General features: G+C 40.0%; 1 protein-coding gene across 2 annotated transcripts in view; it reads left to right on the top strand.

The window, feature by feature from the left end:
* Positions 1 to 14,789, top strand: part of LOC134080352 (uncharacterized) — a 257,953-nt gene that overhangs the window by 82,861 nt on the left and 160,303 nt on the right. For both annotated transcript variants that reach the window (XM_062536752.1, XM_062536751.1), the window contains exons 18-20: positions 474 to 583; positions 9,045 to 9,177; positions 9,707 to 9,823. In XM_062536752.1, the coding sequence (XP_062392736.1) occupies positions 474 to 583; positions 9,045 to 9,177; positions 9,707 to 9,823 (360 nt within the window). The remainder of the gene's footprint in view (positions 1 to 473; positions 584 to 9,044; positions 9,178 to 9,706; positions 9,824 to 14,789) is intronic.

Here is a 14,789-nt window from a genome sequence, read left to right as displayed (position 1 = left end):
GGTGTCAACTCAACGTATGTACTCCCAATAGTCCGAAAAATTGATCTAAAGTGCATTTCACTCCGGATTATCCCTTTAACTGTAACAGCTCAACACAAGCAAAACATTGCACGCTCAACGTGCGTGTGAGTTTCTACGGGAATAGCTGCTACACACACCAATTTTAGGAAAAGGGCCGATGACGAGTCTTTTGCTATTTTAGTAGGTTTATTACACACCCAAAAGAATACATTTGAGTCTTTATAGGCTCTGGATTATTATGGAGCATGATCGGAAAGTTATGATTAAAAAAACTATCAGGGATCTATCATCAACAAAGCCTTTGACATTCTGCAACACACACACAGGCACAAAAGTATTAGCAACAGTGACTGAGCCTAGAATTGTATCTATTACTCTGTTTCAGAAAACTGTACAACACCCATTCATTCTGGTCTTGCTGATACATGCTTCTCCTTTATTTTTCTTACCAGGTGTGATGAGAATTCATGGGCATGGAAAATTGGTCTGAAAGAAGCTCAGTCAAATTTTTATCATTACATGATTACTGTGTATTGGGCAGCTACAACAATGACAAACATTGGTAAGTATATGTATCTGACTTTTATACATACACATTTATTGTAGCCGTACCTAGAAGGTAAAAAAAAAACACTTTAGTCTTGATGGTATATGCTAAATTTCCTATGGTTTGATGTCAAGGATTATAACTATGACATCGTAAATGTATTGGGTTGCCATGGCGACCATTTGTACACTGCACCATACATAAATTATGCATTTTGCATCATATCTCCTGGACCAAACATGATAATGAAGAAAAGGTGATGTGTACCCATATGTTTTGACCGTCAAGGATTACAATGATGCCATGCAATATACTGTATGTTCAGGTGAAAAGTTATTGGTGAATTCAGAGACGCTGTGAGAATCACTGTAGGTGGGTTTACATGGACACTTTTAATCCAATTAGAATCGGAATAAAGATCAATTGGACGGGGTGGTGTTCTCCGGTCTTATTCTTATTCTTATTTGGGCTCATCATATACAGTGCGTCATAGCCTAAGGTGCAAAGTATTAATATGTGTAGGCTACTGAAACAAATGCTCCTATGGCTAATAATGCGTGGGGCATTATTTAATGTCAGGTGTGTTTCTGGCTGTCTCGGAATACCTTCTGGTCTAGTAATCTGTGGCCCAAATAAGAGAAAAGACATAAGGTGTGTAGCGATACTTGAACGGTATTCTTTTTAACAGAATAAATCTTGTAGGAGACTTATATTTGGTTCACGAAAGTAATATCTTATTACACACGTGGGTGTCAATGTCAGCAGAAGTCATAGAGGTCATAATTTGCATTCATTTTAATGAATTCCGCATCAGGCTATATATGAACATGAACTTTATTCAGACTAGCAGCGCAAGTAGCCTCGCACTGTCTGGATTGTTTTGGATTGTTTGATTAAATACCAATGTTCCTAACCCTGCTCACAAGTGTCACCTGGTGGTCGTGTGGGTCATTGCAGCTTCACTGGGGTAAAATACATTATACATACACAATTCCACATGGGACCCACTGTAAGTTTTGTGGAATGCCATTCATGAGGGGCCATATAATAAATGAATTAATTGATATTAATTGATAATGATTTATTTAAAAAAAGAACCAGACTGATCTACCACCTCCTTAATTTAGGTTGATATGAAAACGTGGAACGTGGACTTTAAAACGAACTGTCGCATACGTTTTGGTGTATTGCAAAAAAAATCTGCCTTTGAGCCGTTTATGTCGCAAATTATCTACCTTTTGCTTTCCACGTGACACCCCCTTCCACCTAGCCTGACTCTCGCCAGACCCTTGTAGTTCCGCCATGCTCCACCAGAGGCGTTTCACTGAGCTCCGAAGCAGACAGCGAACTACAGGATCTGGCGAAAGTCAGGTTACCTTCCACCCCCTTCCACAAACAAACAAAAGTGGAGAGATTAGTCAGACAGTTTTTTAAATTTGCCAGCTAACAGTAATTTCAGTGTCACAAATGTTGTAGCATTCCTTTGCCGTTTTCCATCAAAAATAGCTGTGATATCATTTTCCTCAATTAAATTGAGGAAATACCGGCGGGTCTTCTCATCTGTCCATGCGAACCGCTCGCGATATTTGTGTTATTTCAACGTGATGATAATGCATCATGGGATACATGAATGTGCGATAAAGCCTTTTTTCCCCGTCAAAAAGTGTTTCCAATCTAATTTTTGCGACATTTGAAGAATCGATATGGTGTTAATGCGCTAAAGTTAAACGGAAAAATATTCTGTCGACATTTGCAAAATTCTATCGATAATTAGCGTTTACATCAGCTATGTCGGTAAAAAATAAAAGCGCTAAAATATATTCTTGCAAAAAAGGCCTTGGATGGAAACCTGGCTATTGACCTTCTGGGTGCCATTTAAATCCAGAAAGAACACCAACCAGTCTTTGATTTTGAAAATGTAAACAAGGTGAAGTGAATAAAAAACAGCCTAGAGTAAAATGGTGTGTCATCACATAGCTTATCAAAAAAAATACTTCACGAAATTTCACTTTTACTTTGACGTGGAGTTACTTTGAAGGAACTGACAAATTTCACTGCATTCTTTACTTAGTAATGATACGCATGTGACAAATCCTCCTTGTATCCTCCTTGTATCCTTGTACGCTTGTTTATAAGGAGTCAAGACGTGCTTGAGGTGTGTAGATTCATAATTCAAAAACTCACGGTTGACAAAAAGGTTTTGCTGGCAGCTGCCTCGAATAATATCAATTTATCTATGGGATTCTGTAGACCAGTGGTTCTCAAACTTTTAACAATAAGTACCACCACACCACAGAGAACAATTGACTCTCCAAGTACCACCATTATGACGAGCATTAAAATACAGTAGCGTAGGCCAATTTACATATTTCACATGGCATACTGTTTTGCATTGTTTTCTTTTTCCAAGAAAGATAAAAAACAGTTTAAATGTAAAGATTTTTCATTATGTATTTGTATATCATTTGATGTGATTATTTTGTCCTCATTAGTCTTGGTGACTCCCAGGGTACCACAGCAGAGAGCCCGTGTACCACTAGTGGTACCCGTACCACAGTTTGAGAACCACTGCTGTAGACTGAGATCTGCAGCTTCGAACACAGTAGAGAGACTGGCATAACGAGTTCAATCTCCATTACAAACTAATCAAAAGACGAGAGAATAAACTATGCTGCTCCATAATAGTGCAGACGTCTGTGCAAATGTATGGATGACTTCGGTGACGTTGGAAAGAAACGGACAGATTTGAACGAAGTATGCTAGTAAGTTAAAACTGAAGACGCACAATCGGTAAGCTTTAATACTCAAAGTGGGTGATTATAACTGGGTTTTCACTATTTAGCAGTGTAGCCTCATGGATAAGGGAATGTCGCGAAATAGTTAGATAGTAGTTAGTTTTAGTTTAGTTCGTTTTTTTTGGACTGATGCATCCTTATACACCCTTATGCGCATGGGAGAATTCCCCCCTTAAAGGAACACTTCACCGTTTTTTCATATTAAACTATGTTATTCCCTTAACTAAGACGAGTTGATACATACCTCTCACGTTTCAATGCGTGCACTCACTGGCTCTAGCGCGCGGTACAACTTTGATAGCACTTAGCTAGCCCAATGCATTCATTAGGATCCAAACAGAGATGAAGTGGGTGTCATTTCACCCACATAACAAACGAACACGAAAACAGTCACATGTTAACCAACAATAGTAAACTATTACTATAACACAAACCATGCTACTACTATACAATAAAGTAGCCTAGTCAAATCAGTTTCTATCGCGGGTGACTTTGAAGTTATCATGCAAGTTGCCTTGATTATTACGCCAGATGAGAGTGTAGTTCCATGTCAAATCAGCCTAGAAAAACGCCAGGTTTCATTTTCAGTTGGTCTTATTGCACTTTCTAACTTGAGAGGAGACACGTTTTAAATGGGAAAATTACCAGAAATCTTAGTCACTTTTAAACATGAAGCTAGCAGGCGAGAAGCTAATGGTCTAATCCGATTCAATGATCTATGCTAGGCTGAAGCTAAAAGTTGTATCGCCAGACTCACAGAATGGCTGGATGAACGGGAACAAGGTAAATATCGATTGTTTTGCTCGAGGGGAGGTGGAAAATGAGCGTATTTCCAAAAATGGCGGAATATCCCTTTAAGTAAAGAATATCATATGAATTACATATACAGTAAAGGAATATGTACTCTTCACATAAAATAATTTGGGTGTATGCAATCAACACAAGTTTTTGATTTGGACATGGCTCAGGGCTTTAAAAAAGAACATTGTCATGTCATAGGCCTTATGGACGCTCATTAGCATAGCCTAGTAGCCTATTAGAGTAAGCATGATAAGATATGCACATTTGTTGGAACCATAGACCTAAAATAAATGGACAAACAGACTCTGTTGTTCTCAATGGAAGGGGGCTGAAACAAAATTCCGTTTACTTTCCGTCGTACTGCGCAGACTCGTACTCACTTCGTGACTTTAGCCTGCTGTAACTCGTCTGATAGATCGAAAACCTCTGAAATTGTTAACGTTCGTTTTTAATATTATTATTATGTTTACTTGCCTCTAGGTAATGATTTACCCTATCAAACAGTAGGCTACCGTAGGCTACACGCATTTTCACTGATCTTGCGAATGACTTTCCGTCATGGTTTTCGTGCAGGCTCACTCAGCTTCTTATCCAAACATTACGGGGAATCTCCCCTCGAACGTTAGCTTCCCTACAACCGACATGCTAAAATGCGTCTTTACGGGAAACCAACGTAATATACGGGGAAGAAGTGAATTAATTTTGCCTTCGATACCCTATATAGAATACACAGAAGCTATAAGGGAGACAAAGGGCACATGTTACATGAAGTTATGGGATCGCAAAAAAATCTGAAATCTATGGCCGTCCAAGGGAGTTAGCAGAGTGTTGATCACCAGCTCATTTCGTGTTTCTACTTCCGGGAATATGCCTGCCCCCTTGGTTGGAACAAATCAGATATTAAATAAACTTACTTGAGACAAATACTTACAGGCTAGAGTAGACAAGTCTTTTGTAAAATTTTTACAGTTTTCTACAGTTTTTTTTCAGTGGCCTGATCAGTAGTCTGTGGAGTCGGACTGGTCTCAACAATTTTTTTTATTTACTCGGTGTCGTCGTGTAATTGAAAGGCCGTTTTCCTCTTTGTGCACCTTTTTCACCCCTGATCAGTTTGCATGTGTGGACACACACACACACACACACACACACACACACACACACACACACACACACACACACACACACACACACACACATGCAGACAACTAGGCTTAAGATGAACTGCAATACTTTTTATACTGATGTTACAGATTATGTGGCTTGTGCAACACATCAACTTCTTTTGCACTAGTGTTATATGCAAAACATTCATGTATCTTTTCAAATTGAAGGTTACACAACACCTTGTAATGTCATTTTGCATCTTCTTAGGAGCTGTGGTTTCATTGTAATCTTTCTCACAACATCATTGAATACTTTTGTTCACGTATCACCCAGATTACTTTGTTTCAAAAGTTTGACAATTCACCTTTGGCTAAGTCTTGCCTATCGAACGCGGATGAGCCAATGGCAGTGCAGTAGCTCCGCACATGAAGATAGGGTCCGACAGTTTCACCAGAGAGGGTTAAAGCGGAGATAGTAATGAAGGATCTTTGGTTTCACGTTATGGTTTTATAGACAGGCATGCAAACTCCTCACCTTTCGGCGAAATTCGCCGTTTTGAATCAAAAATAGGTGACTTACATGATTCGTGCAGATCCGAAGAGAAAATATTTAGGGGGGGGGGGGGGGGGTGGTCAAGGTGAATTGAATTTACAACTGAGTTTAAAAATCATGCGCAGACGCTAACGCATCTTGAGGTGTTTCCAGAGCCGCATTTAAAACTTGTCTGATCAGCAAGGGATGCGTGAATGTAGCCCTTATGCGTTTAATAAACATTAGTGGAAGCTAATTGTTGACAAAGACGCAACGAACAGAACGCGCACGCCCTGTTGTGAGCGCAGATAGATGCGTCTCAGGTGGAATAGTGATTCTGGACAGATGGAGGAGAGATGCCGAGGGATTTCACAGGTGGGCTAGTTGAAACTTTCAACTTCTATTAGAGAAAGACGCTGAGTGAAGCAACGGGCATAGGTTGTTTTCTTCTAATGTTATGAAAGTCAGCGAAATTAGACAAAAATGTAGACATAACGAGTTATTTTGATGAAGAATACGTGCAGTTTGAACCATCTAGATCGGCAAAAGGTGAAGCAAATAGGCAGACTTTATCAGTAGCCTATATCAAAGGCTAATGTGACAGTTTAATTAAATGCTCATAAACTGGTCTGGTTTGTTTTGTCCGGAGACGTAGTTGATTGACATGCTAATGCTGTCTTTAAGAAACGTGGGCCCTGTTACTCGAAGCACACTGCGCATAGACCTTACGCAAAGCCTACGCAAAAGATCTGCAACTCAAATGATTCGCTATAGTAACGTAGCCAAAAAAAGTTGCGACTGCTTCAGACCACACGTAACGCACGTAACCGTTTGAGTGTGTGACTTGCGACAAGTTTCAGTTACACCCGGATCATTACGAGTTCGTAAGCCATGCGTAACGTAAATTTACATTTGATTGTCGAGTTACAGGACCCTGATCAGTAGCCTAGTCTGTGCTAGGTAGCCTACAGTTTAACATGTAATATGAAGACAGTTCACATAACTTTATTGGTTGGTTAAACACACTAGCACAATATAAACCACAAGTAGCCTAGGCTGCATATTAAAACATTTAAAAACAATTTGAAAAAATAAAGCCTATCTACCCTATTTTATATAATAATATTAGGCCTAGTTTGAAATAGTGTGTCTCAAGCAAGTTTATTGATTACCTGGTTTGGTCCAACAAATATTCAGACTTATAGTTTAAAGGGACACTTCACCGATTAGCAGCTTTGTATCTTTAGAAAACCAGTCATGTTTTTGAATGGTCTTGCATCATTCCCTCATTTTGCCTTGAGATGGGAGAAATATGGATTTCAGTGAAACCCATGAATAGGACTTCCTGCTTTCAATGATGTAAAATGATGATTTTTACATCATTGAAAGCAGGAAGTCCAACATTGAAATCAGTATTTCTCCCATCTCAAGGCAAAATGAGGGAATAATGCATGACCATTCAAAAACATGACTAGTTTTCTAAAGATACAAAGCTTAATGCTAATCGGTGAAGTGTCCCTGTGTCCATTAGGCCTATGAAATCATCAGAAAAGAAAGCGAGTCCCTCACACTTTGGAAGATTTTTTTTTTTTCGCGGGGGGGGTCGGAGAAGAGTCTCACCTTTTTCACCCCTGACCAGTTTGCATGCCTGTATAGAAATGCATTGGGAGCCGTGATTTTTCCCCGGTTTTATAAGATTATATAGTGATGTAAATTGAAAAAGGACAGCAAAACGAAATGTGTGGGATTAACGCAACACCGATACACAGAATGATGGCTTTCAATCTTGATTATACTTTTTTTGTAATTATATTAAATTAGATTAAAGTCTCTCCCCTATATTAAGCAAAGGTTTACTCCGTAGCAAACCGTAATGAAACGGCTCCACCACATCTGTGGATTAATGGTGCATTCCAGACAGCATTTAAACTAGTGGGATGTGGGATTTATCCTACCTCCAACTACGAAAGACCAATCCGTCGGCGTCGCGTTTTGGGCGTCTTGAGCGACTAGAGAAAGTTGAAAATGGTTTAACTTTATGGTAATGAGCTATGACGCGGTTCAGCGACCAAACGACCAGCAACGAACATAGAATGCTACTGCGTCAGAGCGGCCAAAGAATCCAAGCTGATCCCAGCTTCCCACAGCGTCCTTTACAGGGCGTCCTGAGCGATTTTGGAAGCTCAAGTCGCCGGCGGTGTGAACACACAGTTACGGCGGTCACCCATGTTTTCTAAACCTCCCACTCCAAAATGCTTGGAACGCTTTGAAGTGGGAGGTAGAACCTTTCAGGTAGGGTAGGTCCCACCTCCCACTCGTTTGGATGAGGTCTGGAATGCAGCATTAGCCACACAGTCAACTTAATGTAAGTAAGATAAAAAAGGATATAAGTAAGATAAACAAGGATGTTTTCAGCACTGTCAGCATCGTGTATAATACCATTGTCATTTAGAGAAGACTCGTAGATAACTAACGTTAGCATAGTTAGCTAACCGCTGCTAACCGCTGCTAACATGCTCGCCTCAGAAAAGCTTGGGTCTGTGCACACTGCACAGTAGTGTAACATTTATTCACCATACATTAATAAAGTTGAAGTAATTTTGCAATGTAGACTATGTTTCCGTTTATTTGCAGTACCAGTTCCTTACATGACATAACCCGGTGTCCTTGTAATATGCAGGCAAGTCTATCTAGCACAGCTAGCTATTAAAATCAGTGAGTCCCATTCGCCCCGTCTTAAGTTTGTCACGCAACAAACCTAGATATTAATTTGTATTCATGTGTCTCCATGTCATACTGGTGTTGTTCAACAGATTCTAAATGAAATACAGTTCCGTGGCTCTGTAAAAAAGCCTCATGGATTGTAACTTTTACAGACGGGCAAACGGCCTCCACTGAACCGTTGAGACAGTCTGAGCTCCGGTTAGACTGACGGACTTCGCAACAATAACTAAGGGGGGCGGGGCTTAGCCAAAGGTGAATTGTAATATACAATTTTTCAGTCATGACTCCCCTATGCAGTAAATTAAAACGGGAAGGTTTTTGCCTTTTTTTTATTTATTTTTTTAAATTTATTTCATTTTTCAGTTGGGAGCATCTAAAGAACAAGAATAATGATGTGTTCAATGATGATGAAAAATTGGTGAATAAATTGTGTGTTAATGGCTAACATTTAATTCTCCAAACAGTTTCCCCATCTTTTCATTCTTGTCATAACACATTTTATATTGATTATTCAATTTTAGGATTTGGTGATATTCTGCCCAACAATATGACTGAGAGGATAGTGGCAGCACTGGTTGGCTTAACTGGATTATTTATCTTCAACTATCTTGTCAGTCAGATTTATGCAACATTATCCAGCAAAAATGCATCTCGGTAAGTGATGGAATGCCCATAGTGGTGCTTATAAGAACTCAGTTTCAGTTTTCTCACGGTCAGTGTCACCCCAACCCATCTCTCTCCTCCACTTGCTTCCTGTCACTCTTCACTGTTCTGTCTGAATAAAGACAAAAAACATTATGATAGCCAGCCATACTGTAGATTAATCAGGTTATTGCAGCTAGAATAAGGGGTTTTTCATGTGCAGTTGGAATATTGTCATTATTACAAATAAAGCCAAAATATGTTGTGCATTAAAACATTGTCAATGAGCAACGCTTATTATCAGTAACTGATAGCAATACTTTGACTAGTGATGTGTAGTTACGTTATAGTAAGTGTTGTGATAAGGAAGTTATTTCATGTTTATGCAGGTGTTTTTGTTGTAACATTTTAAAATACACTTTTGCCAATGAGTGTCATTTTTGGCAATGGTAAGGTTAAATATTTGTAGACAAAGCCAGTTGACTTCATTGTAGTAATAATAATAATAATAATAATAATACTTTCGTTGTTACTTTCACAGGGTGGCATTTCAGAATCTCCTGGCATCAGTGACTCTCTTTATGGAACACCAAAATCTCAGTATTTCTCTTCAAAAAAGAGTCCGGGATTACATGAGTCTTCTGTGGTCAAAGTATCAGTGAGTATAAGACTTTAATCACTCGGGGCAGCCGTGGTGTACTGGTTAGCGCATCGGGCTTGTAACCGGAGGGTTGCCGGTTCGATCCCCGACCAATCCACCATGGCTGAAGTGCCCTTGAGCAAGGCACCTAACCCCTCACTGCTCCCCGAGCGCCGCTGGTTGGGCAGGCAGCTCACTGCTCTGGGTTGTGTGATTCACCTCACTGTGTGTTCACTGTGTGCTGTGTGTTCACTAATTCGGTTAAATTGGGTTAAATGCAGAGAACTGAATTTCCCTCACGGGATCAAGAAAGTATATATTCTATTCTATTCTATTCTATTCTTTTTTTTCTGTATACAGTAGTTTGCTAACAGGGGTTGGTTGCACAAAGCACCTTAAAGCAGTTGTTCTGAACTGGTCTGGCTTTGGGACCCACAATTTTCTATGCTCATAAAGTTGCAACCCATATATTTCTTTACCATTCAAGCCAACGGATTGTCACACACGCTGGCTCAAGCATGGGTAACATAAAGGTTCCACGCAAAAGTAACATTAAATGATATTTATTAAGTAATAATAGAAAGTCAGTATGATGAAGCTATAGAAAGTAAAATGTAGTGCATAAGTGTCTTGGGGTATGAGTACAATGTATCAACAGAATCAAACTATAACATAATAGAACGACGACGGTCGAGAGGAGAGGGAGTCCCCCCGCATCTTGGGAAGTGGCCATTTTACACACTGGCCCACATCAGGCCAAAATCTCGCACACCTGTGTGCAGACTGCGCACTGGCACGTCTACCGACTCGGCTGGAACAATGAAACAAATAGAAGAATAATAGAAGAATGGGTGGGGTGCAGGTTTGACAGTGACAGGGTCATGACACCCCCCCTCTTCAAACAGACGATCCACCTTGGTGGGAAGTCTGCACCAAGAGTAAACATATTCAAACCATTTTAAGCTATAAAATATTTAAAAATATTTAAAAACATTTGGGCATTGACAACAATAGAAACCAACCACCACCAACACCCATAACCCAACCAGACTTAAGCAACCCATCCACCACCAGTCTTTATCAGCCCACCGCCCACTAGACTTCCCCAAACCTCCCAGTCTCAGCACAACCAGGAATCTCCGGCGCCTGGAAAAAGCAGATCTAAGGATAAACTGGACAGGAGAAACACAAAGACAGATGAGACAGACCAAGACATGGCAATCATTTAGTTATCTCCATCCAAGGCACGGGACAGGGCATCAGCCATGACATTATCCTTACCGCGAATGTGACGAATATCTATATTATAAGGCTGCAAATACAATGCCCAGCGCATCAGTTGCTGGTTGGGGTTCTGGAGTGTGTGCAAAAATGTAAGGGGATTGTGATCCGAGTACACAACCACCGGCTGGGCACCACTTTCCACATACACGTCAAAATGCTGCAACGCCGACACCAAGGCCAGGGCCTCCTTTTCAATAGTTAAATAATTGAACTGCTCTTGTTCTGTCTGGCGTTGCCACCAGATAGTTACGTTCTGTCACCTGACGCACCACAGAATATGGACCGACAAACTTCGTGCAGAAAGGCGATCTAGGCATCCAGGGGTCAAAATGTACTTTTTGGCTTACCAGCCAATGTGGCTGGTAACTGGAAAAAGTTGCCGGCCAAGCAGATTTTTTACCAGCCAAAATTAAGAAACACATTTTAAAGCAATTTTTTAGTACCAATGATATACTAACTTTAACTCTTGCTTGTTTTCATGTCATTATACACTAAACACTATATTTTGAAAAGATTTAACAAAGACCATTTTTTTTTAAACGTTCCAGTCATTTATTAAACTAACCATTTTAATACCTGCAGTATTTTTTAATACCTTCAATTTAATTTACGTGTATCTCATTCATGCTTGTTCAATAATAATGATGAAAAAAACTGAACATGTGAGGCAAAGTAATCAAATAAACTAAATTCATGTGTCTATTCTTCATCCACTATGCCCTCCATGAAGTCTGGCCATTTCACCCTTTCACGTGACTCTCAGCAGGATAGTTTTCCGCCTCACTTATGGATACAATGTTTAATTCTGGCTCTATCACACATTTCAGCCTATCACTGAAACAGAAGTTGCGCGTTCGCTGTCTGTTTTATTTACTTTCATTTTGCGTCATACAGTATATCGCGCCAGTCAAGGCGTCAATAATTAAATAGGCTACAGAACGGAAAATGGCAGAGGATCGACAGGATTATCTGACAAATCTGTGATGCTCGCTTGTAGTTCTTGAAGCTACTCTTTTGTCCGAGCTCAACTAACCACTGACTAGCATTCACTGCCACTGGGCAGAGCAGCCACTCGTTTAAAGCACGCGGCTGCCTGCGAGCTAGCAGTCGCGGCCGCGGGAGAGCTCGCGAAGGAAGCTCTCCAAGCACACACACACACACACACACACACACACACACACACACACACACACACACACACACACACACATACAGCAGAGTTTTGTCGTTAACGTAATAGAACTAGAAAATGTAATTCCATGGAAGGAATTACCATTGCATGTAAATGCAAAAAGGTTGCTGACTGTAAAACATTGTATTAGGCCTATAGTTAAAAAGACAACTAGGCTACACAGAAGAATAGATAAATAACAATAACCCAATTACAATCCCACTGAAATTACTTGGAAAGTCACATTTAAAAAGTGATTTATGAAAATGCATCAAAATTGTGGATATGCTATTATGGAAAATAACTCTTCATTTATTAGAATTTAAAAGACTGAAATGAAGTTGCCAACTTCAAACGAGTTGCAAGAGCTGACACTTTAGTAGCCTACAGTGAGACGACTGGTAGGATAGCTTATAGCCTTAAGATCTACACTAATGCAGGTTAAAAGTAGGCCATAGGCTATAGACTTAGACACCATTGGAATACGGAATACAATCTCAAACAACGCCAATCAATGATGATGCAGCAACAGGTAGGATATCTAGCAAATGTAACGTTAGCTTACAGTAGGATATTTTATGTAGGCTATATTACAGGATGAGCTAGTATGTTCTTCGAAGTGTATCCAGGTGTGTGATTGTCCTAATAGGAATGTACAATAAGCTGTTAACAAAGGTTTTTAATGTGTGAATGATACCGAAAGCTTTAATGATTGCCTGGCTGGCAAGTCCCTATAGAGATCGCTAAGACATGTGACCAAAGTCATCAAAACACAAAGAACTATGGGTACGTTTGGCTCGCCTGATGCCAGCCCATGTAAACTAGTGGGTCTGGGTCTATGATCTGGCATGATAATAATGAAAACTAAGCGTGAAAAAATTGTGTGAAAAACAGTTATAATCTCGCGCTTCCTTAGTGCTGCTATCCAAGCCATTCCTCGCCTTTTTGTCACCTCTGAAACATGACGTATACTATTATTTTTCCACGCTGGAAAACTATAAAAGATAAGCTTCATGTTACTCTATTGAATTTTATAACACAGCAGGTAAACGCCATTTCGACAACTGCACTTCGTTGTTCCCGCACGTCAGTAAAACAACTTAATTTTGGGCCACCTATTCCCAAAATGCGTTGCGTTTTACGTCACGTTCTCAATCTCTATAGCTGAAACGACTAGCTTGCTAACAAACAAACGTGAAAATGATAGCAATGCAGTTTGTGCTAGAATAGACTGTGAGAAGAAGGCTTGAACCTTGAAATGTCTATCAGGTTTGACTTCACTTAAAATGCTGGGTGAAGATCGGTGTCGTGTAGGTTGCTCTGTCGAGATGGCTAAAAGCCCAAGCCCTGTTGGCCTTGCAGCCTACCCGAGGTTAAACCTAGCCTGGAGCAAGTTTGGTTGTCGTTAGCTAAATACAGTGTTACATTTACGTTGACGTTAGGTTAGATTGTCTTTAGCTGTTGATAACGTTACACAGAGGAAACCGGTAACTGTAACGGTATAAACAAATCAAGTAAGGAGTAGCCTAAGGGCGTGTTCACACGAGGATGATTTTTTCACCGGTTGCGGGTGGATGTTTTACATTATATTCCTATGATACAGAGAGGTTTTCTTTAAAAAGGTACTGGGCGCTTTTTAAACCACCGCCACCGGCGTTTTTTTCCACCTACCCCGGGTGGTTTTCAAGTTGAGAAATTTCTACTCTCCAAGAAAAAACACCCCGCGTCAAGTGTTTTTTTGACAGCTGACCAATGAATGAGAGTTTGCGTCATAGTGAAACTTTATTTTTCAGAAAAAAAAAATGGCGACCAAAACAAAGTAAAAAGATGCCAGCCGAACAGCTAGTTGTTCTTGTGAGTGAACATGTAGAGCTATACGACATGACCAACAAGTTATACCACAACATTTACCATAAGGAGACCATCTGGAGGTCGATTGGTGGGATTTTGGGCCATAATTGTAAAAATTAATTCTCCGTTTTCATCCGCTCACCTGGCAAGCTAATAAGCTAACCAGTAGCAATCACGTAACGGTACTTGTGCTCTAGAACGGCAGTTGTCATGGGAATTGAAATTAACGTTCGGTGATGTTTTGGGGGAATAAAAAAGCCCTGTCGGCTTTCTATCGTTTAAAAAAACACCCAGGTCAAGTGTTTTCTGTAAATAAAAACCTCCTCGTGTGAACACCTCCTAACAGGAGACAAGACGATAACGTCCTGGTTTACAGAATGTTTTCATAGCTGTTACATTCTCAAATGCTAAAACACAAAAGCCAATCCTCTAAACCAAATGGCCAGTTGTCTAAACACATTTACGAAATCTAGCCTCATTTTTTCAATACCATGAACACATTTCACATGAAGACACAATTCACAAAACACAAATCTCCGTTCTCATAAATCTAAGCACATTTTCCCTTGCTAAAACACATGTTGCAAAACATTCTCAAATGAAAGCTCATGTGATGCAAAATGCTTGCCACAGTCAGCAATAACTGAACACAATGAACACACCTGGCGTCATTCATTA

The sequence above is a fragment of the Sardina pilchardus genome, chromosome 5, assembly GCF_963854185.1.
Source record: "Sardina pilchardus chromosome 5, fSarPil1.1, whole genome shotgun sequence".
NCBI classification, from domain to species: Eukaryota; Metazoa; Chordata; class Actinopteri; order Clupeiformes; family Clupeidae; genus Sardina; species Sardina pilchardus.
Note: the sequence above shows the minus strand (reverse complement) of the source record. Positions and strands in the feature narration are given on the sequence as shown.